Genomic DNA, 22,274 nt, shown 5'->3' with positions numbered 1-22,274 from the left:
AAAGTGACTGACCGGACCGCCACAGCGCAAATAGCGTTTCCGCCATTGTACGAAGGAGCAAAGTGCGGCCCATTCCGACCCATCGGGCACGAGCACCACGGCATGGCGGAAGTGCAAAGTCCGCGATGGCGGAAAAGACCCCAAAATGGCCCACACCGCCGCCGTACGGCGCCCTAGGTGCAATACCGCCACCCATCACAGCGGACACCGCAGTGTGCGCCTACCGGAAAGTACGGTGACCGGAAATATACGGAAACGGAAGTTAAAACATGGGCCCGGAACGGGAAACATCCCGCGTACACCTATAAAACCACTAAAACCACACAACCACTAAAAACACTACCCTGAGACACACCCCAACCCGTCATCCACCCTAGCGAAACCAAGAAAAATGGGAAAAGTAGCGAAGAAAGCGTGCGACCGCAAGCGGCACGTCCACTTCTCCCGTGAGGAACTCACCGTGCTAACAGAGACCCTCCAGGAGAATGCTGCCGTCGTCTTCTGCACGCAAATGACCAGGACGGCACTTGCAAACAAGAAGGCCATATGGGCTCTGATGGCACAGCGGGTAAGTGCGGTGGGGACCGCACCCCGCACCCCACAGCAATGCCGAAAGCGATGGGACGACCTGCGGATACGCGTCCGCAGCATACTCTCTGCCAACCGCAACATTGCCACAGCCACCGGGGGAGGTCCTGAATCACCCCTCAAGTTGACCCCCTGGGAAGAAATCTGTGCCTCCACCATCGGAATGGAGAGCATAGAGGGAGTCGGAGGGATGGAGAAAGGAGTGCAGACATCCAAAGATTCAGGTAGGTGGGCCAGATAAAACAATGCCAAATCCACAAAGTCCAACCATGTGAAGTACCATGTGTCCACATAGTGCAACAGAAACACATGTCCAGGAGAACGTCCACACACATCGGCCTGATAGCGCACGTTAAAACCCACAATAAATACATAAATAATGAAAAACCCCTAAAACACGCACTACACGTGCAGCAGGCACACCCTAACTGCAGGCTGCCAAACAACTGCACCCTCACTCCACACACAAATGAAAGCACCTCCAAGGCCCCGACCCAAATCACCCTCAGGTACCACCCCAATGCATGTGATACAATGCCATTCCAATTCCCACAGACCCATCAATAACCCTCGCCCTCCTTTACTCCACCACAGGGTCCGATCCAAACGACGAGCTACAGGACACCCCTACCAGCACACCTGCAAAGAGGGCCAAGACCAACGGCCAAAGACCCTCCACCTCAGCTGCACGCATCAAGACACGGCAGCAGCACAAATCAGGTGGCAGCACAGAGGAGGGAACATCAACAGGCACCCCAGCAGCCAGCATGCCCACACCACCACCACCACAGGTCCCCCCAACGGATGCCACAGAAGGCACTGCCTCTGGTGGCAGCAGCACCATAGGTGACACCCCATTGATGGCAGCATGCTCCGACACAGAAGACGGGGATGTCGAAGACAGATCCATCCATGACCTGTCCCAATCCCCCTGTCTGTCCCATCCCGTACAACATGAGGATACCACGCAGGGGCACCCACAAGACGACGACTGGCCATCCCCCACAAGCCCTGTGGCAAGGCAACATGAGGTCAACAGCCCCTCTGTGACACCCCCGCAAATGGCCATGGCCCAGCAGAGGCAACAGTCCCTCGACCAGTTAATCGTGCAACAGCAGCAACTGGCCACGCTCCTCAAGGACCATGCCGATGAATGTGGGGGCACTAAGGCAGACATAGAAACATCAACTGAGACACTTAGGGCAGAAATGGAGAGAGGTACAGAGACACTAAGGGCACAAATGGAGAGTAGCACCGAGAGCCTGGGAGTCCAAATGGAGAGAAGCACCGAGAGCCTGAGGGGGGAACTGCATGCGACGTCCAAGGACGTATGTGCTGAACTTGCCGCAGTGCGCCGTGTGCTCACTGAGCTCTCGCAAACCCTTAGGGACATGCATGGACGTGAGCAGGCAGAGACATCATCCGTTGCAAGTTCCGTCCAGGGCAGCCCCCAACGTAGATCTGGGAGGAACCTGCGCTCCACAGGCAGGGGTGCCCCTGATACCCGCAGAGGGGGCTTGCAATAGCGACAGCCCACTGACAATGAGCATCTTTGGACACTGGTGTTCGGGGGGGAGGTAGGAGGGTGGAGGGGGTGTGTTGGGCTCACTTGGGTGGCGGGTCGATAGGGTGTTCAACATGATATCACATATGCCATAAACAGTGCACGATCAACCAATGAGATGTGTGGACATTGATCTTTGTGTACTAGGCCATCATAGGCGTACAGTCCATATTGTGCATGTCCCAGACACACACAGTGCCACGAGTCCCGTGTCCATGTATCAGCCACCAGGCGTGAGTGCTAGAAGCATACATCAATGAGATGCTGACGAATGTCACGGCCCTCCGGTGCCTCGCAGACTCCTTGAGGTGCTGCCACGTCCCCGCCCTCATCATGACCTTCATCAGGTGCTTGCAGTTCTGCGTCAGGGGGCATGGGCACATTTCTACGTACGCACATGTTGTGGAGCATGACACATGCCATCACCATCTTTGCAACCTTCTCATGGCGGTACAGGAGTGCCCCGCCAGACCTGCTGAGGCAGCGGAAACGACCCTTCAGTAGGCCGAATGCCTGTTCTATGACTACACGGGTACGTGAGTGGGCATGGTTGTAGTCCTCCTCATGCTGGTCCCGTGGGTTCCGGACTGGTGTGAGGAGCCATCTCTTCAGTGGATATCCAGCATCACCTGTATGTGGACGAGAAACGTATGATGTGGAATGCCATTGCTACGTACGCACACCCCCCCCCCTTCCTGCCAGGTCATTGCCGAATCACATACCCCACATTATCATGCATGTAATGAGACTCACCGAGTAGCCAGGATCTGTTCCCTGCGTGTCGCTCCATGTAGCGTGGTATTGTAGAGTTCCTCAAGACCATAGAATCATGGGTTGATCCAGGGAATCTGGCACAACAATGTGTAATGATCCTGTTGGAGTCACACACCATTTGTACATTAAGAGAATGAAATTGTTTTCGGTTGCGGTACTGGGCCTCCATGGCATGTGGGACGACCAATTCCACATGGGTGCAGTCGATGGCACCAATGCAACCCGGTATGCCGGCAAGTGCATGGAATCCCACTTTTGTGTTGGTAATTTCCTGCTCCGAGCGTGGTAGGGAGATGTAGTCGTCTGCGTGCTGCAGGAGGGCATCGAGCACTTGCAATAGTGTCCGTGAGAACAGTGGCTGAGAAATGCCATGCAACTGTCCGACTGTGTGCTGGTAGGTGCCTGTGGCCAGGAAGTGTAGTACAGACACCACCTTCAGTAGGGGTGGGATGGCGATTGGGCTGTCTATCATGCTGACAAGGTCAGCCTGTGTCATGTCCACAATGGCGGCTATGGTGTCCCGGTCCAGACGGTAGAGGGTGTGGATCTGCTCATCAGTGAGGTTGAACGGATGTGCTCGGAGGCGTGGGATTGCGGGCTGCCTGCGTGGTGGTAGTGGCTGTGCTGGCGGCCCTTGCTGGCCCTGCCTTGCCCTCCTCCTCCTCCTGCGTCTCCTCCGTGCGGCCGGTTGTAGTTGGTGTTCGTCTTCTTCCTGGAGTTGGAGTACTTGCAGTGCTATCAGGTCCCCCAGGGCCAACATCGCGAGTCCTGCCGGTAGCATTTCGGTGTGGTTGTGGGAGGAGACTGGCTGTGCAATTTATGTGTTTTCAGGCTGTATGGCCTCCACCTGTGGTGATTCATTCCACCTGTGCAAACTGCTCTCCCCTTTGGCCGAGCACGTCCCGCACACAACGCTGCAATTCGGGGAATGGCATCTTGCTATTGCAATCATGTATTTGTACCGGATGGCCGTGTAACATTGGTTGATATGTTCATTCTGCTATGGTCCCATTGTTTCACATACTATCTGTGCAGTCGCGAACAGACTTGTGAAGGGTCAGTGGTACGTAGTACTCGAGTAACGGTGGGCCCTCATGCATCACTGTACCGAGTTGCAACGACGGGCGGGGCGTCCCATTTGTGGGTGAAGGCAGTTGCCATTTTCACACACAGCCGCACTTGATGGATTAATTAGTGATTTCAAACGGCCACAGATGCTTCTTCGACGTGATGTTGCAAATGAGGAATTCGAAGGGCGGCGCTTTCGGTTTTCAGCTAGCGGCGGGGAAATGCCCACAGGTCTGTCTGCAAATATAACGTACTATTGTTCAATGTCCTTGGGACAGGGGCCATGGCGAGGATGCAATGATTGATATGAATGGTTTGGGATGCGCAATAGCGACGTGGGCGATGAGGCCGGACGTTCCCAAATACATGTTACTTCACAACACTGGCATTACGGGCTGGGGCACTGTGGATTTTGCAGGCTGCATAACGCACAGACTCAATGGATATTTCTAATGTTATGTGAGTAAATATTCAGGCGTTTTAATCCCGGGATGAGGGAATGATGAATGGATGCATGGGCAGGTGATTTGATACAGAGTTTGCCATGTACAGGGCTTCTTGGAATCTATCCGCCTCCCCTGCGCTATGTGATGCAGGGCTGCCATAGTGGGACCATCGTCTATCTGGCCTTGTTGAGCCCTCCCTGTCTCGACGCGCCCTCAGACACTTGTGTCCATGCACGTTACCAATCCCATCTGATGGATTCTGTTTTGACAGACGCATGCACAGGTACACTCGTTTGTGATGGTGTTTACACCTCGATATAGATAGTTATGAGTCGCAAGTGGTTTTTGGGTGGTGATGAACCTTTGGAGTGGGCTAGCATGCATATGGCTGTGGATTTAGTGTGATCATTGAAGTGAGTTGTTCGAATGTAGTTCTGATGGCCATTCTGTTCTTTTTCTTTTCTTTTGGTTGACAGGTATCTCCTCCCCTTTTGCCACTGCCATCTGTATGCCACTCCTGCAGATGGGTTTTACTCCCGACACCTGCTGCTTCGTGTTAATCAGTGGAGCAGCATTACGATCTTATGGGACGATCGCCAATGGGCCACATGCCCTTACGCAGTACTGGTGGCTCGGAGCAACATTTCGGCCTTTCAGCTGGACTAGTGCCTCCCCATTGGGACGGCCCTGCGGTTCTGTGCGCTTCCATGTTGCCTTTTCGTACGTGAATGTGGCTCTGTGTACCATGATGGAACAGGGCGTCACACAAGTAGTGGCTGGTCATTTCTTGCGGATGCAGCCCACAATGGTGAAATGTGTTTTGGAGTTCATGGCCTGATGGCTGTATGGGCTTGGTGATTTTGTTGTGCATTAAATTTCTATTCTGATTTGGCCCGTGTAGCGTTCTTCTTTGCAAGTGATGTGGCATATTCCTATTTGGGGAGCGATGTATTGTGAGGAGATCTGCATTGGGTTCCAGCTTCGGAGTTTAGTTGCGTGGTACTGTACTGGACGCGTTTGCCTACGAAGCCCGTGAGGTCAGGGATGGGGGCTGCCAATATGACTGTTTGAATGTTGTCATGCTCAGGGGCGGGGGATTGGGTTTTGTGTAACAGATGCCGGTCAGCCAGGTGGACTGGTGGAATGATGTGATTTTCGGAATATTGCTGGTCACAGGTGCCTGTGTTTGCGTGCGTTTCTTGGTGGGGGACTGTGGTCATGTCCATTGGGATGGCTTCTGTATTCGTGCCATCTGTGCCCTGCAGCTCCCATTGGCCCCTCTTGTGTTTCATTTGTTCGTTGGCATGCATGGGTGACTTGTACATTTCAATGGTTGCATTGTGACTTCATTGCACCTACGGGGAGTTGTACTTTGTGGGCAGGGAGCGGTGTACAGGCACTCAGTGGGGCCGTTTACGGTTGATTCGCGATGCCGTACTTCTCACCATGGCGGAATGGTTCATTCCGCCATGCTTGATGGCGTTAGGTACATGTCCGCTAGGGTCGGAATTGGCGTACCCTTGCGCCATGGTGGTGTTTACGGTTTGGCATGGCGCGCGCGCGCGTGCTTGGTGCAGTTTGCGTTGGCGTTCACTACGGTGTCGCTAATGGCTTCGTACTTTGCGGTGACGGGTCATAGTCGCACCGAGCGCTATTCGATGGCGGTATTGCATTTCCGCCATCGTTTTCCGAATTCCGCCAGGGTCGTAATGAGGGCCAGTGTCTCCAAGGTATGACCAGGATGACTTGACTGATATTATTGATGAAGGACCTCAAAAAGACCCAATCCTTCCTTTCCACAAAGCTCTTCAAAAGAGAGTTATGACAAATTGGGAGACCCCTGAGTCTTTACCAGCTGTAAATAAGAAATTTGTAGGGCAGTACACACCTGCTCCATCGGATCCAGATTATCTGTCTAAAAACCCATCACCTGAAAGCTTGGTGATTCAAGCTGCGACTGCAAATAGGCAATCGGCTTACCCCTTCATGCCCCCTGACAGGGATGACAAAAAGATTGACGCCTGTGCGAGGAAAGCTTTCACTTCGGGTAGTATGGCCCTTAAATCTACTAATGTGGCTTGTACATTAGCTAGATTTACTTACACCGTGTGAAGCTGTTTAGATGCAGCGGCTGATCACATCCCGGAGGGTGAGGAGTGGGAGGGTTTCCTGGCGATAGTAAAGGATGGAAAACTGCAGAGAGTATAAGCAGATCCATGGCATCTAGCGCAGTCTTGCGTAGATTCGCATCGTTAAGGAAATCTGGCTTTGCATCCGATGTACAATCTAGATTACTTAATATGCCCTTTGACGGCTCAATGTTGTTTGACAGCAAGGCGGACGAGAGCTTGGAGAAGCTGCAGACCTCGAAAGCGGCAGAAAATCACTCAGCCTCAGCAACACTCTTACGCAGGCTCATCTTCCTGGAAGAGTCGCCCGTTTCGCTTCTATTCCTCTTTTGGAAAAGGGAGAGGGCAGGCCAGTCAGAGAGGCCAACAGAGAAAACCCTTTCGTGGTGGAAAATGGAGAGGCGCTAGATCAGCCACAGCAGCGGCTACTACCTCCTCAGCCACAGCTGCTGCAAAGCCACTTTGAGTTCTTAACCCACAAAACCCTGGTGGGAGGCAGAATCACTCAGTATCTGGACGAATGGCGGGGCATTACGTCAGATGCCTGGGCACTAGAGATAGTGACCCATGGTTACTGCCTTCCTTTTCATTGAAGACCTCAGGATCATCCACCGGGAGCCAACTCTGTAAAAATTCCAGACCCGCTCCTTGTGCAGGAGATTTTAACCCTGCTTGAGAAAGGTGCACTAGACCATGTACCTGTAGGGGAGAGGAACAAGGGTTGGTACTCCCCCTATTCTCTCATCCCCAAAAAGGACGGAGGATTGAGACAAGTTCAAGATAGTGACCCTTTCTCAGATCCTTCAGGCTCTTCAGATTCAGGACTGGCTGGTTTCATTAGACCTTAAGGATGCTTACTTTCATGTGCCAATCCATCTCAAATATAGAAACTACCCGAGGTTTGCAATTGGCGGATCTCACTATCAGTTTCGAGTTCTGCCATTTGGGTTGACCTCCGCCCCGAGGGTCTTCACCAAACTAATGGTGGTGGTGGCAGCGAGTCTCAGGAGGGAGGGGGGTTCACATCTACCCTTACTTGGACGATTGGCTGATCAGGCCAGGTTCACCCGAACGGGCCCAGAAACATCTAGCCATGACCTGTCACTTCCTACACAAACTGGGCTTCTCCCTCAATTACAAGAAGTCGCAAATGATTCCGAGCCAAAGACTCCAATTCATCAGCGCTGTCCTGGACACCACCTCAGGGAAAGCCTCGCCACCTGAGGAGAGAGCTCACCACATTCTGCAGATGGTAAAAGTTTCAAAATGCCCAACACATACCGACGTTTGACTTCCTAAGTTTGCTAGGCCTCATGGCATCCTGCATTATTCTGGTGCCAGAGGCTCGACTGAGGATGAGATCCCTGCAATGGGCCCTCAGGACTCAATGGTCCCAGTTTTTGTGGGAGATATCAGACCTTCTACAAGTCCCGACCAAAGTGGCTCAAGAGCTCCTATGGTGGGCTTGCAAGGAGAACATCCTCAAGGGGATACCTTTTTGGCAACCATGGCCGGATATAGCAGTAGTCACGGACACCTCACTCACAGGGTGGGGAGCCCACACCAACGATCTGACAATCAGTGGTCGTTGGGCTCCATCGGAGTCCAAACTACATATCAACCTATTGGAGCTATGAGCAATCAGACTAGTGCTGAAGGCTTTTCTGCCATCTGCACAGGGTAAGAATGTCCTGATAATGATGGACAACACAGTGGCCATGTACTACCTCAACAAGAGAGGAGGCGTAGGATTACTTTCACTGTGCAGAGAGGCAATGCAGCTCTGGTTCTAGGCAATGCAAGAAGGAATCTATCGGCAGTTTACCTCGCCGGAAAGATAAACACGGTGGCAGACGCTCTGAGCTGGCAGAGCACAGTCTCCCACAAATGGGAACTAGCTCAGGAAGTCCTTCAAGAGATCTTTGCCCTTTGGGGAACCCCTCAAGTGGATCTGTTCGCGACCAGGGCCAACCGGAAGTGCGAACTGTATTGCTCAAGGGAATTTCCCCCAAGTGGAGCTCTAGGGGACGCGTTCGTAGTGGACTGGGTATTTCCACTCCTTTACACATTTCCTCCAGTCCCTGTGATTCCTCATGTAATCAGGAGGTTGAGAAAGTTCAGGAAAACCATGATCCTAATTTCCTCCGACTGGGCCAGGAGGACCTGGTACCCGGACCTTCTGGACATGTCCATCTGCCCTCCAAAGCGTCTGCCACAAAGAGAGGATCTTCTCTCGCAAGAGGAAGGTCGGGTTCTCCATCCAGAGGTCAAGACACTCAACCTTCACGCTTGGCTTCTGAGAGGTTGAGATTTAAGGATTGCGACCTCCCGGATGACGTTATGGAGATTTTGCTTTCGGCCAGAAGGCCAGCAACAAAATCCTTATACCGGTGTCATTGGAAGAAATTCAATAACTGGTGCAGGGATAAGAATGTGTATCCTTTTCAATGTACCACTCCCATGGTGCTTTCTTTTCTATTGCATTTAGCCAACTCTGGGCTCCAAGTTGGAACTTTTAAAGGATATTTGGCAGCGCTATCTATCTTCAAGCGCTCCTCAGAAGAAATGTCATGTTTTAAAATGCCCTTAGTTATTCAATTTCTTAAAGGGTTAACAAATGTGTTCCCTCCTACACCTTTCCAAGTTCCCATTTGGGATTTAAATTTAGTTTTAAAGTTTCTTATGTGTGCCCCTTTTGAGCCTTTACATTCTTGTCCTTTAAGGCTCCTAACTTTGAAAACTGTTTTACTAGTGGCTTTAACTTCAGCCCGCAGGGTGAGTGCGTTGAAGGCGCTCTCTTGTAAGCCTCCTCACACGATTTTGCACAAGGATAAAGTTATTTTAAAGGTCAAGCCTTTTTTCCTACCCAAAATAGTTTCAGATTTCCATCTGTCACAGAAGATCACTTTACCTGCCTTTTATCCTCCTCTGCACGCTAGTAAAGAGGAGGAAAGATTCCATAGACTAGACCCTAAAAGGGCTCTCAGCTTCTACATCTTTAGACTGGAAAGATTTAGACAAACTGATCAGTTATTTGTCGGTTACACTGGACACAAATTGGGCCTTTGTGTGTCCAAGCAAACCTTATCCATATGGATCATTCTGGCAATATCTGAATGTTACAGATTGGCAGGGAAAGAGCCTCCAGATGGTTTAAGGGCTCATTCAAGCAGGGGCATAGCAACTTCCACGGCTCTTCAGAGGGGTGTACCAGTGCAGGACATTTGTGCTGCGGCCACTTGGTCATGTATGCACACCTTTGTAAAACATTATTGTTTAGACACCACTTCTTACCAAGGGGGACTTTGTGCAAAAGCCGTCCTTCATTCGATACATAAGTAAAAACTCTGGTACCCCCTCCTCCAAATTAATACAGCTGTGGGAGTCTATCTAAGATGAGGAATACGTGGGAGGACACAATCCATTCGAAGAACAAGTTACCAACTGTAACGTTCTTTCGACTGGATGTTCCTCCCACGTATTCCTCATTGACCCTCCCAGCCTACCCCTCTGTACAGTTTTTACCTTTTTGCACTTGTACTTCCTTAAGAGCCTGACATCTGCCGGCACATAATACAATTGATGCGACCATTAACATTGAAAAAACAGAACTGAATCCAACGGGCACGGCTCAAGCCCTTTATACGACGGATGACGTTGACGCTCGACGGCGGCCTTCGAGGGACCAAGCTAAGCGGCCTCGAGCACAGCGCCTTCTGGCGAAATTTTTTTCTGAAGACGCAGCAAGCTGGTGAATATATCTAAGATGAGGAATACGTGGAAGGAACATCCAATCGAAAGTTGGTAAGTAACTTGTTCTTTTTCTGACAAAGTGATGTATACTTGTTGTTTTATGAACATATGTTTCAATTAAGAGTTCTTACATTTTGTCAGGTTGGTTTATTATGTGACTTGGTGCTTTGCTTTGAAAGCCAGACTTATTGAACAGTAACAATAACACATTTGCAATTTTGTTGGTGCTAATACCGAAGACTGAATAGGAGAAGATGAAGTCTCCCCGGCTGCATAATTGAAAACCCTGGAACCAGGAAGCGAGGCCTGAAATCCCCACTTTCCACACTTTACACATTATGTGATCCTCAGCATCAGCTATGTCTCAATTTTCTTAGCTATTCTCAGGCAAAATCTCACCCATATGGAGTAATAATCTATAGTGTTACTCAATAAATTCTACTATTAGCCCTATATATATATATATTGCATAATGGTGGTGGTGCAGGATGCCATGTGAGGGCTGTATGTTGTGAGGGAGCGGGAGGGGTTAGACAGGGTACCAGGGTACCCGTTATGGGTTTTGTGTTATGGGCTGGGCAGGCAGGAAGCCAGGTACTGATGTTTTACCAGGTTATCTCTTGCTTGGCTCTTGGAATGGTGCCAGACTACCTGGTTCAGCTATGGCTCAACTTTACCATTGAATGCTAGCTTCCCCACCTCCTTACATTTTTATATTGGTCTAAAACTAGATAGGAGGGAATGGGATAGGGTGAGATGTAGTCTTCTGCCAATTTATAAACTTGGACATGAGGACACCTGGGCTCAAATCCTAGATTTCCCAGTTCACCAAATGATATTGTTCCGGTGAAATCATTTTCTATATTAGGTATGTGAGAGGGGTTCCCTGGGGTCTGGGTTTCTGAGAAACCCCAAACATAAGTTAAAGATGTGTAACATAAAAGGAAAGTAATATCCATAATGTCTACTACATATACTTGTGAATGTGTGACACGGGACTGGATTTTTTTCTTCTCTTGCATCTTTCAGTATACCAACACATTCTCTTTGATCCCAATCTCACTTCCTTCTTGCAGTTCCTAAACCCCTTTATCCCCCATCTTTCTTTCTCGCTTCTGACACCTTGGCACTGGAACCAGCTGCCTTTTTCCATCAGATCTGTATCTTCTCTCTTTACTCTCAGTTTATGTCTCAAACAATACTTTCTCTTTCATAATCTGGTAACTACATTGTAATTTCCTATTATTGTATTGTTTATTATGTATCAAGGGGCTGTACATAATTTATTATTTTTATTCAATAATATGCTAATATAATTACAGAACATTTATGGGAAATGCTCAGGAAGGCATCGGTTTTCAGCATTTAAATTTTCATTGGAGAAAGAAGGTTTGAAATTCTGACACTAATTGATATTACCAAGTGATGTCCTCAGAGTATTAATACTGTAATGGGCATAGCAGTGACATAGTCTCTCCAAGGAGCACATTTCTTTATTGGTCTAAGTTCCTTTCTGCGGCTATATGAGTATATATGCCCTGTAATGTAGCTCTCTATAAGAGCCCTGAAATTCAGAAAAATAACAGTGTCAGTTCATGCAGGTACCGTGTGTCCAGCCTTCTCCAGCAGCTGCTTCATATCCAGCACTGCACGCCTCATGGAAGGAGATGGCATCGTGTATCCATCAGTCTCAAAATACCCCACACGCAGCGGCCTGGTACTAGAGTACACCTGTAATCAGAAGAAAGATCATCAGGACCATCGAATATGGTGCGGGGGGGGTGGCAACAGAAATTGGCTGTAAAGCGCCTGCGTGTTGGCTTATCTGGAGAACTCAATCCCTATCAGGGTGCTCACTGTGTTCATGTCAGGTGACACTGTTAGTTTCCAGACACTACCAAGGTATTTAAATCAAGGGATCTAGTGGTAATTTGCATCCTCGTACACCGACTCTTAATTGCAAAGTGTTTTGTGCAAAAAGACATTCAGAGAAAAAGCGTGGATCATTGTAGTTCTATAGCAAAAAGGAGAACCTTGGCTGCTTAATCGCATCCTTATGTAAATCATCAATGAAGCGGATGAATATAGTGATCTTTCTCTAGGTAACTTAGATATAGAAGTATCAATTCTAGGCTTGTTGGGGCTAGTCTGGTGTGTCAGGCCAACATTTGGGACTTTGCAGGACACTTCTTTGCACCTATGGTCAGTCGGCTAGTACCGTTTCATTGTGATAACCACAAGCCCAATGGGGCACAGCAATTAGATAATGTGTCCAATGGAAGCCACGATAGGTTTTCGCATATGTCTGATTAATAGTCCTATGGGGACACAAACAGCACTTTTGTATAGATAATGATTTTTAAACATTTTGCAGCAGAAAAAACGTTTTTAATTATGTAAAGCTGTAGGCGGGAAAGACAGGATGTTCGAAAGTACATACAAGCATGTTTTTCATGAAAAACCTTGGAAACATATGAAAAACACTTGCAGCAGAACAGACTGTCAGAAATAGGATAACAATTTAAAAAATGCCTTGGATAGGCCAGAGGCAGCAAGTGCAAACCGGATAATAGACATGGACTAGGGCTGTGATGATTGTGATAGGAGTTGATAGCAGCGCCATGTATATATTGGGCTTATTAAATGAGACGTGGGTTGATCTGAAAATGATTTGATTTCCCCTTCTTTTCCTGATGTGATGTCATATTATTTTAAATGGAACATATATTTTCTTTTTATATTTTGATAAACGTTTTGTAGTCATGAAATTGGAAACGGACGGATGTGATAAATTGTGTTACGTATTTGTAAAATTTGTTTAAAATTATGATTGTAAAAGTTCAGTTTCTGAACTAATATGCAATTATAATAAATAAATAAAACACCTGGAGAACAAGTAGAGTGGGCCATCTTACAATAGTGCAAACAAATTAACAGGATATGTGGCGCAGTGGGACTCAACTGCAGTTGAAGTCTATCCAAAGTGTCATGAACGTCATAGAATTCATATAAGAACAGTGAACAACAATACTTACAAACTATGCAAGTGCTAGGGTGTTGCCAATTTGCACGCATGGTAAAGGAAAGACCCTCTTGTGGGTTGTGGCCTGCCCTTGTAATACAGCGCGAGTTGACAATCACTTATTCAAAATACATAGTGTGTGCTAAATTATAAATTGTGGCTTTGTTTCTATTGCTAACATTCCTTGTTTACAACCAGAAATGTCATTTCATTGTTCTGCAGCTTTACATTAACCAGAAATATTCCTTTAAAAAAGATGCAGTGTTTTAATTTGCATTCTAGGAACAGCACAGTCATCAAGAAGAGCTAATGAGATGCTTATACATGCAAAAGAGGCTAGGCCTCCAAATAGAGAAAGGCAGGACTGGCTGCTCGAAGTCATTCGATTAATGTAAGGCTTGAATCAACCCTTTGTCCAGACCCACCCTTTTCACAGGGCATTACAGAGGATCCCGAACTCTTGGCTGGTTGGTGGCAGAGCTGGGAAGGCGATAAATGTGACTAACAGCTTTCTAGAAAGCGTTTTCAATGTAATGCAAGACTGCACCTTGGTTCTAAATTATTGCAATTGTTTCAATTATACTGCAATATTTTGGGAGCTTAAGTAAGACTTTTTAAAGCCATGCTTCCTTTTGTATATTTCCTGTGGTCTTTAAATGAATAGCAGAATGCCCTTGTTTTGACAGGGTAGCTTCTTCACTGTTCAATGGTGTTTGGGACACACTGGGAGTCATTTTACAAAACCCCAGAGCATAAAAAGGTGCAAACGACAGGCAACACCTTTTTTTATGCGGCAGGCATTTTTTGTTATTTTTGGAAGAGAGAACAGAATGTACCCGTTTACGCCACTCTTTACACCTTCACCTCCTCCAAAAAAGTACATGTTTTTTGCCAGCAGGGTATTTTGCACCAGCAAAAAAGCCAGCGGATTTCATAGGAATCCATTGAATAAGCTGGCCGCCAGGTGTAAATGGCAGGGAGCAATTACCACATTTGAACTGTGAAGATATTTGTATATGTCTGATGGCGTCCTGTAAGGTTCCATTGGTGATTAGTTATTTTTTTTTAAAATATGCATGGGAGTGCCCTTGTAATGGCAGACTGGTTTTTCAACAGCTGTGAAAAAAGCTGCAGAGGCAGTGGTATACGATAAGCTTAAAATGCAGAAGTGCTTGTTTCAGTAGAAATAGAGCGCTGGGATTTGAATGGATTTATTAACATGGGGTTTGCTGCAGGAGTGAAGCCAAACTGCTCAGCAATTAGAGATACATACATAGGAATATAATAGCAATGGTGTGCTAGGTAACTTGCAAGGCAGTGTGAAGATGTGGTACGTTTTGAAATGCCTGAGGCCACCTCAGCTGAGTAGGGAGGGCCCAGCTGTTCCTACTCCTTCAATTACATCAGAGCCGTTTGTGTGCTTTTCCGCATGTTGACAAAGGGTGATAGGGCGTGCACAAGATATGATTTACCCCACTGGTGGTTAATGAATGGGCTGCCTCTTGCAATGACGCAGATTACATACAATAAAGAGAAGCTGGCTGGATGCTTAAGGACATGTAGCACTGACATTCATAAATGCAAGTGGACCAATGTGGTACACCAACATTAAAGGGTATTGAAGGGCACGAGCGACTGATCATTTCTGTTAGGGATGCCTGTTCAGGTGCCAGGGGCCCACAGGTTGCAGACACTGTGGCAAGCTATGGTCACCTGAGAAGTTGAAACAGGCTTCAGTGTAGAGAAACACTATTTCCCGCACGGCAATTTAGGCTATGTGGATGTTTTGTGCTACACTTCCCATTATCCCATGCCCTCGACTATGCTGGCTAGGGGTAATGGGAGTCGTAGTTTAAACATCTGGATAGCACAAGGTTGCAGACCCCAGTCTTATACTATTGGCTAAAGTGGGGGATAGCACCACATTCACATAAGACAACATTCCAGTGGTTGATCTTCCTTTACAATAACTCAAGCCACACAGAGAAATGTGAAGCTACAATGCCCCGATTGCCCACATCAATGTGTGACTCCTCCTCCTTGTTCCCTGATGTGAAGACCTAAACAGCCGACACATGTATCTGGCGCAAGCAAAAAAAAAGGTTAATGGTAACCTAATGAATTTTATAGCCTCTATCACCCGTCCGGCTGTGTATTTATTTATTGTGTTTTGCTTTTTGTTTGGTAATTACTGTTTTGTCTAGTTTAAGCATTATACAACTGTTTTCTGTTATTATGGGTATAGCAACAAAGGTGGGCGTTGTAGCATCTTAAATTAACTTTGAGAGTAGGGAACTTTGTGTTAATACAGTCAACTACAAGCATAAAGACATGAATGTATTCTAATCTGACCATGTATTTACCTCTTCATTGAAGGGAATGGGTGGAACAGTTGGATCCAGTCGGAACATGGTGTCACACAGTAGCGCTCTCATGCACAGTACCAGGCTGTCCACGTCCCTCGCCAAAGGTCCAAACACTGCTTTAACTAAGAGAAATGAGATAAAGGTTACTGCTCTCATCTTTTGTGTAACGCATACAGGTAAGAAAGAGGCCATGAGAGCGCTTGAACTGGGTCGTCAAAAAATCTGGGGTATCTGGTTCTTGGAAGACCTGTTCTATATCCCAGGCTGCAAGCAAACAACCCACCCAATTCTAACTTGGCCTTTTTAGCAAAGTGTCTAAAATGGTTTGCATCTTTAGGAAGGAGCACAAGACCCTCCTTTTCTAGAATTGGCTCCGCATTAAATGCTAGGTCCACATCACCTCCATTCCCGACCTAAAGAGAGATTGAGTGATCTGCTCCCCTGTTTGCTTGTAGATCCTTCTCGACCACATTGCCCGCCCTCCCCCATCCCATTAGGGTCCTCCACGGTCCTTTATATTGATCCCTTGCAATCTGCTTCCGATCTTTGCTGTGTGCTTACCCTATGACTTTTAAATCATTATGTTGCATCCTGAACCTAGGTCCATGCTCAATAAGTACCATAGGAATAATATATTACTCCTCTGCATCCATTCAACTGAAGAGAATTTACCACACCTTCTTGATGTCAGATACCTTTTCGAGCAGTCGGATAAGGCGCGAGAAGTCATGCTTGTTTCCATTGGCAGAACATGTGGGCTGACACTGCACGCAGTTGCCAGATCTGGGATTGGGATGGCACCTGGAGACCTTTCGGTATCCGGGGGTTGATGGCCAGCTGGACGTGGTGTCCTCCCATGAACATTACACACAGAGAGAGTGGGACGGTGCCCTCCTATCTACGTTGTTCTGGCAGAGATTGACCCTGTCGGTGATGGGCAGGCCTTGTTTGTTATATCATTTCGCCAACATACCCTATGTTATTCCTGGGTGGTTTTTCATCAAAGAGCACTCGGTGGTTAGGATCTTCCTGTGTGGGGGTAAGAGAAACAGGAATCTGCGTGGAACCCTGCAGGTGGATTTTGATAGGGGAGGAATACGACTGCCCTACTTTTAACTATATTACCCGGTAGGCCAGCTGCAGCTCATGGGGAGCTGGCTAGAAGATGAGACTACACTAGATACGATGCTACTGCAGCCGTCTCTTCGGATGGGGTTTCTTGTAGGAGGTACTGTGGGTCACAGATACTGGTCTCTCGCCCGAGCCCGTGCTCTTTCAGTTAGGGAGGACTCTTTAGAGAAGAGTCTGGAAGATGTTGGGCACCCGGAACCCTTCCTTCCCCAATATTTTGCTTGTGGAGATCGCTGAGAAAGGGTCGGAGCCTGCGACTAGAATTAGGAAATACTGGGAGACCGCCTGGAAGAGGAGAGACTGATGGATTTTGCAAGCATGTGGTAATGCTTAGGCATAAATGCAGGACAATTTTTGATGTATCAGAGTCTGGTGAGGAATATTGAAGCCCGTTGGCCAGACATTCCGATGGGAATGGAGGAGGACAGAACACTGGAGTCCATGCATGATGTAGCTGAAGGAGGCCACACGGTATCTCGATTGTATGACTGACTTCTGAACAGGCATGTGGAGACGACTTCGGTAGTACGCACACAATGGGAGGCAGATTTAGGCAGACTCTGAAATGGCACGTGCACTGGGGTACACCATAAGGATTTCTAGGAACTCCAGATTCAAGCTTACCCAGCTGTATATTACCCACAGGGCCTATATGAACCTTCACAGGATTTCTATATTTGGGAGGGGGGACACTGCAGTCCCTGAGATGCAAGCATAAGGTTGCAGATTTCTTTCTCATGTTTTGGACCTGCATGGTCATAGGCAGATTTTGGCAGGGGGTGATGGACAAAGCAGCTATGGGATACAGATGTATGCCTGGCCAGCAACAGCCTTTCTGTTGGGCCTATACCCAAATGGGAGGAAGCACACAGAAAACATCACACGCATGAAAGACCTTATTTGTGTACTGGCTAAGCGAAGGATCGGAATGGCGTGGAAACAGGCCGAGGGCCCCAGACTGCAGTCTTGGGGGGTACACCTGAAGAGATGGGCTTTTGCTGAGACTGCTGTCTGGAATAGGGCAGTGCATAGTGGGATGAAGGAAGGGAGTGCCGATGTTGAGCCTTGGGATGAGTTGGTGCTGGAAATGTTCCCGCCGCCTGAGGCGCACTCTCTGTAAGCGCACCTTTTAGTCAATGTCATTACCCTGGTGATAGGCTTTGGAGGGGTGCAGAGGGAATTGGAGGGGGAGTGCGAGGGCTCCGGGAGGGGATCACATGGTCCGGCTCAATGGCACTGTTGGCCTCTGGGTAGCCACTATGCTACCACCAGGGCAATGGGGGTTTTGCTGTATTGTCGCATAGTGCCTGGATACTTGAAGGTTCATTGACTGGACCATCAATGCTGATTAGTCACGGCTATGAGATGCGCTGATGGGATGTAGGCAGCCTACGGAGGAGGCTGGGATGGGTCCAGCCTTAATGGCACAGTTGGAGCATGTCTGATCAGAGCTCTATGCTTCTAGAGATGTGCAGTCTCTATCACCATCGGAAGTCTTTGGACTATGCAGACTATATCAGGGCACAGGACTTGATAACACTGCACTGTAGTGGGGGTGCGCTTATGCTCCTGGGATGGGCTAATGTGGTGATTTGGGTTTTGTTGGGTGGCTGGGGGGGGTGGGAAGCCATATAAGTCTTGTGTGGGTTTGACCGGGTAGTGCTTTCATTGTATGTTTGTGCAGTCTCTAGTTGGGAGGGTTGTGCTATCTGTTTTCTCACAAATGCTAATGAAACATTTAAAAAGAATTATAAATAATAATAATATTTAATTGACTGTAGTTTTACCATTATTTAAACCCTGTGCTGCCTGGTTTTGAAGAAGCTTCAGTGCAGGAAACGCTCATGAAAAGGTTCCTCATCAACTACCAATACAGAGGAAAATAAATACTCAGCGGGTGAACATCAGACACCAATGTGATTGAGTTGGGTTGCAGCGCAAATATTCCAGTTTCATGCTCTTAACTCTGAAGGGTCATATCCACAAATGCCTGCACTTTCTATGGGCATGGTGTGCATGTGTGAAGTACAGCCCGGTGGCTGAGGTATATGGAACCTACTGATCACAATTTCAATGGCTACAACTGGGCACCACTGTGCTCCCTTATCATTGGTGGGTGTGCTGATTGTCACAACGCAGAGTAGGATGACCACAAGGCTGGCACAAAGATACATTTATTCAAGGGTAGGTTTATGGACTATTTACAGGGCTGCACCAAATTAACAAAAAGTTATTGAACTTTAGCAATACCAGGATGTCCAAAACTGTAGGTCAACAGTTCAAGTCTTTTTAGTTACTTAATTTTAATCCAGTATCCCTTCCCAGAGTGAATGATCTGTTCAGTCACTTGCAGTCCTGGGGATTAAAGTGCCCTCGGCCCTGTCTCCTTGTGCTGCCAACTTGGGTCATCTGGTTCTCGTCTTTGGTTTGATGACTGTCAGCGTTTCGTCCTTGGTTCGGAGAAGCCTCTTTTCTCTGGTCTCCGGGCCCAAAAGCCTGGGCTGAAAAGTGCTAGGGGAATCTCTAGTGCTTCCACCATGAAATGGTAGCCAGGTCTACCTAGACTCTTCACTGCACGTCATTCCAGCATTGACTACTAATCGCAGTTTGTATTTGCCCACCAGCCAAATCAGAACACTTCGAGTGGATTGTGTCCTCCAACGTATTCCTCATCTTAGATGTATTCCATCCAGCTTTGCTGCTCTTCGGAATTTTTTTCGGCAGAGTGCGCCGCGCGTCGATGTCGTAGAGTCAATGGCCTCAGTTCTGTTTTTCCGCATTTACCTTGCTTCGGACCTTCGGCGCGCCTCGAGTTCTGTCAAGAAATATAATATAACGAGAAGTAATTATGTCCTCGTCATCGATGCCGACCACGACCCTGAGATCGGGTTTTAAGAAATGCAAGTCATGCGGCTCAAAAATGTCGATCACGGACCCGCACAGCGAGTGTTTGTGGTGTCTCGGGGAAGGCCATGACATGGAGGCCTGTTCGAAGTATCAGGCGATGACGGGGAAGGCCTTGCGAGAAAGGAGAGGAAAGCTACAGGTAGTTCGGAAGGATCGAAAAGCCTCTAGCGTCGAGTCGAGACCCCATGGGGAAAAATCTCCTCGACGCGAAAGGCATCGATCTAGATCCCAAAGCGATTCTCATCGCTCGTCGTCTTCATCGAAAAAGTCAAAGAAATGACGCCATAGGTCTCCCTCCACCTCGTCGTCAGACGAGTCTCCGAAAATGAAATGCCCCACAAAACATTTGTCTACCGAAGAGTGGGAAGCATTCAGGGTCAAAATGATGGAGGTGTTTGAGAAGGCGAAGCCTCGGTCCGCGCCTTCTTCGGAAGCCGGCTGGGAGCATCATCGCTCCGACACTCGTGCGCCCTCGAGCCCGGGTGATCGTAAAAGGAAGGATAGGGAAACTTCCAAGACGCTGAGCGATAAACGCTCGAGTCGTGTCGACCGCTCAAGGTCACCGACGCTGTCCGAGATCTATCACACCTCGAAGAGAAAACCGTTGAAGGCCGCCTCGACGCCCTCGAAGCAGACCCTGTCGACGACCACTATGTCATTGATGCCGTCAACACCTTTATCGACGTCGATGCCGAAACCCTCGGCGCCAAAGGCTCCAACCAAGCCAGGGCAGCTAGAAAAAGAGAAGGAAAAAGTTAAAAAAACATGTAATTCCTTCAGAGCCTGGTACTACATCTCTTCCTCCTCCTCTCCCAGAGAAGGTTTTCAAGCCTCTCCCTAGGAAGCAGTTTTTCAAATCCTTGACCTCAATTTTTGAGGAACAGGAGAGATCAGATGAGGAAAATGTACCTTTTGGATTGGATTATGGCAACCCAAATGTCCCAGAATGCTTGATCTCAGAGGAAAGCAGAATGAAGGATTTGGTGGAGTCTTTACACAATGCAAGTGGCATTGACACCTCTCCTGAGAATGACTTCGGTAGACCAGAACCAGGAGAGCATGCCAGTCCATCTTACGGTCAGTTAATGACCAAGCTGGTAGATTACTTGGGATGGGCTAGACCACCAGCGCAATTCGTCCAGGATGATTTAACAGACATATTGGACCGTGGTCCCACTGAAGACCCAGTACTACCTTTTCATGTAGCCTTACAAAACAGGGTGTCCAAGAATTGGGAAACTCCAGATTCTATTCCTCCGGTAAATAAATCCCTCGCACCAAAATACCGCCCAGCCAGTAGCGACCCCGGCTATCTGTCAAAACATCCAACTCCTGAGGGTTTGGCCATACACGCAGCCACAGCTTCCAACAAACTTGCGTACCCGTCTATCCCTCCAGACAGGGACGATAAGCGTGTGGATAGTTGGGCACGGAAGGTATTTTCAGCCAGGAGCATGGCATTAAAATCTTCCAACTCCACATGTGCCTTGGCAACATTTTCATACACTCTATGGGAGTGCATCTCAGTGGCGGCGGAGCACATTCCAGAAGGGGAAGAAAGGGAAGGTTTCCTAGCCATCGTTAGAGATGGAAAGGAGGCCATGCAGGAATCCCTTCAATCTGGATTGGACACTGCGGATAGTGTAAGCAGGTCCATGGGCACTAGCACGGTAATGCGCAGGTTTGCGTGGTTACGGATGTCGGGTTTTGCACTGGACGTACAGAACCGCCTCCTGAACATGCCTTTTGACGGGTCTCACCTTTTTAGCAACAAGGCTGACGAGAGCCTTGAGAGGTTGCAGACCTCAAAAGCAGCAGCAAAATCTTTAGGAGCTGTTATTAGGCAACCTAAGCCTTTTTGTGCACAAGGGTGATCATGGAGGGGACGATCCTATCGTTATTACACCTCATACGGGAAGACGAGAGGAATGGCCAGTCAAAGGGGCCAAAGAAAGGTCACTCGTGGTGGACGAGGAAAACATGCTAAGCCAGCTCCAGCTGCAGCCTCTTTGCCATCAGCAGCTGCAACATCCACGACAAAACCACTTTGAGGACTTGCACCACAAAACACCTGTAGGAGGCAGGCTGTCGCAGCATCTGCAAGAATGGCGAGCCATTACTTCAGATGTTTGGGCTCTAGAAATAATAGCCCAAGGCTATTGCCTTCCTTTTCTAAAGCAACCTCAAAGCAATCCACCAGGGAGACACCCGTTGAAACTTTCAAACCCGCTCCTACAGCAGGAAGTTCTAACCCTGCTGGAGAAAGGTGCTATAGAACCAGTGCCTGCAGCGGAGAGGAACAAGGGTTGGTACTCCCCGTATTTTTTGATCCCCAAAAAGGACTGAGACCAATCTTGGACTTAAGAAACTTGAACAAGTTCCTCAGGAAGGACAAGTTCAAGATGGTTACCCATTCTCAGATCCTTCAGGCCCTTCAACTCCAGGACTGGTTGGTGTCATTGGACCTCCAGGATGCTTTTTTTCATGTGCCGATTCATCTCAAACACAGAAAAAACCTGAGGTTTG

The 22,274-nt window shown here is 48.1% G+C and overlaps 1 protein-coding gene across 1 annotated transcript in view; it reads right to left on the bottom strand.

Moving 5' to 3' along the window:
• Positions 1–22,274, bottom strand: part of LOC138548412 (vitamin D3 hydroxylase-associated protein-like) — a 571,296-nt gene that overhangs the window by 182,497 nt on the left and 366,525 nt on the right. The window contains exons 7-8 of the mRNA XM_069642275.1: positions 15,708–15,832; positions 11,928–12,053 (exon numbers count right to left, since the gene is read on the bottom strand). Coding sequence (XP_069498376.1) covers positions 11,928–12,053; positions 15,708–15,832 — 251 coding nt within the window. The remainder of the gene's footprint in view (positions 1–11,927; positions 12,054–15,707; positions 15,833–22,274) is intronic.

The sequence above is a fragment of the Ambystoma mexicanum genome, chromosome 1q, assembly GCF_040938575.1.
Source record: "Ambystoma mexicanum isolate Mex_15411 chromosome 1q, UKY_AmexF1_1, whole genome shotgun sequence".
Taxonomy (NCBI): Eukaryota; Metazoa; Chordata; class Amphibia; order Caudata; family Ambystomatidae; genus Ambystoma; species Ambystoma mexicanum.
The sequence above is the reverse complement of the archived record's forward strand: the minus strand, read 5'-3'. Positions and strand labels throughout refer to the sequence as shown.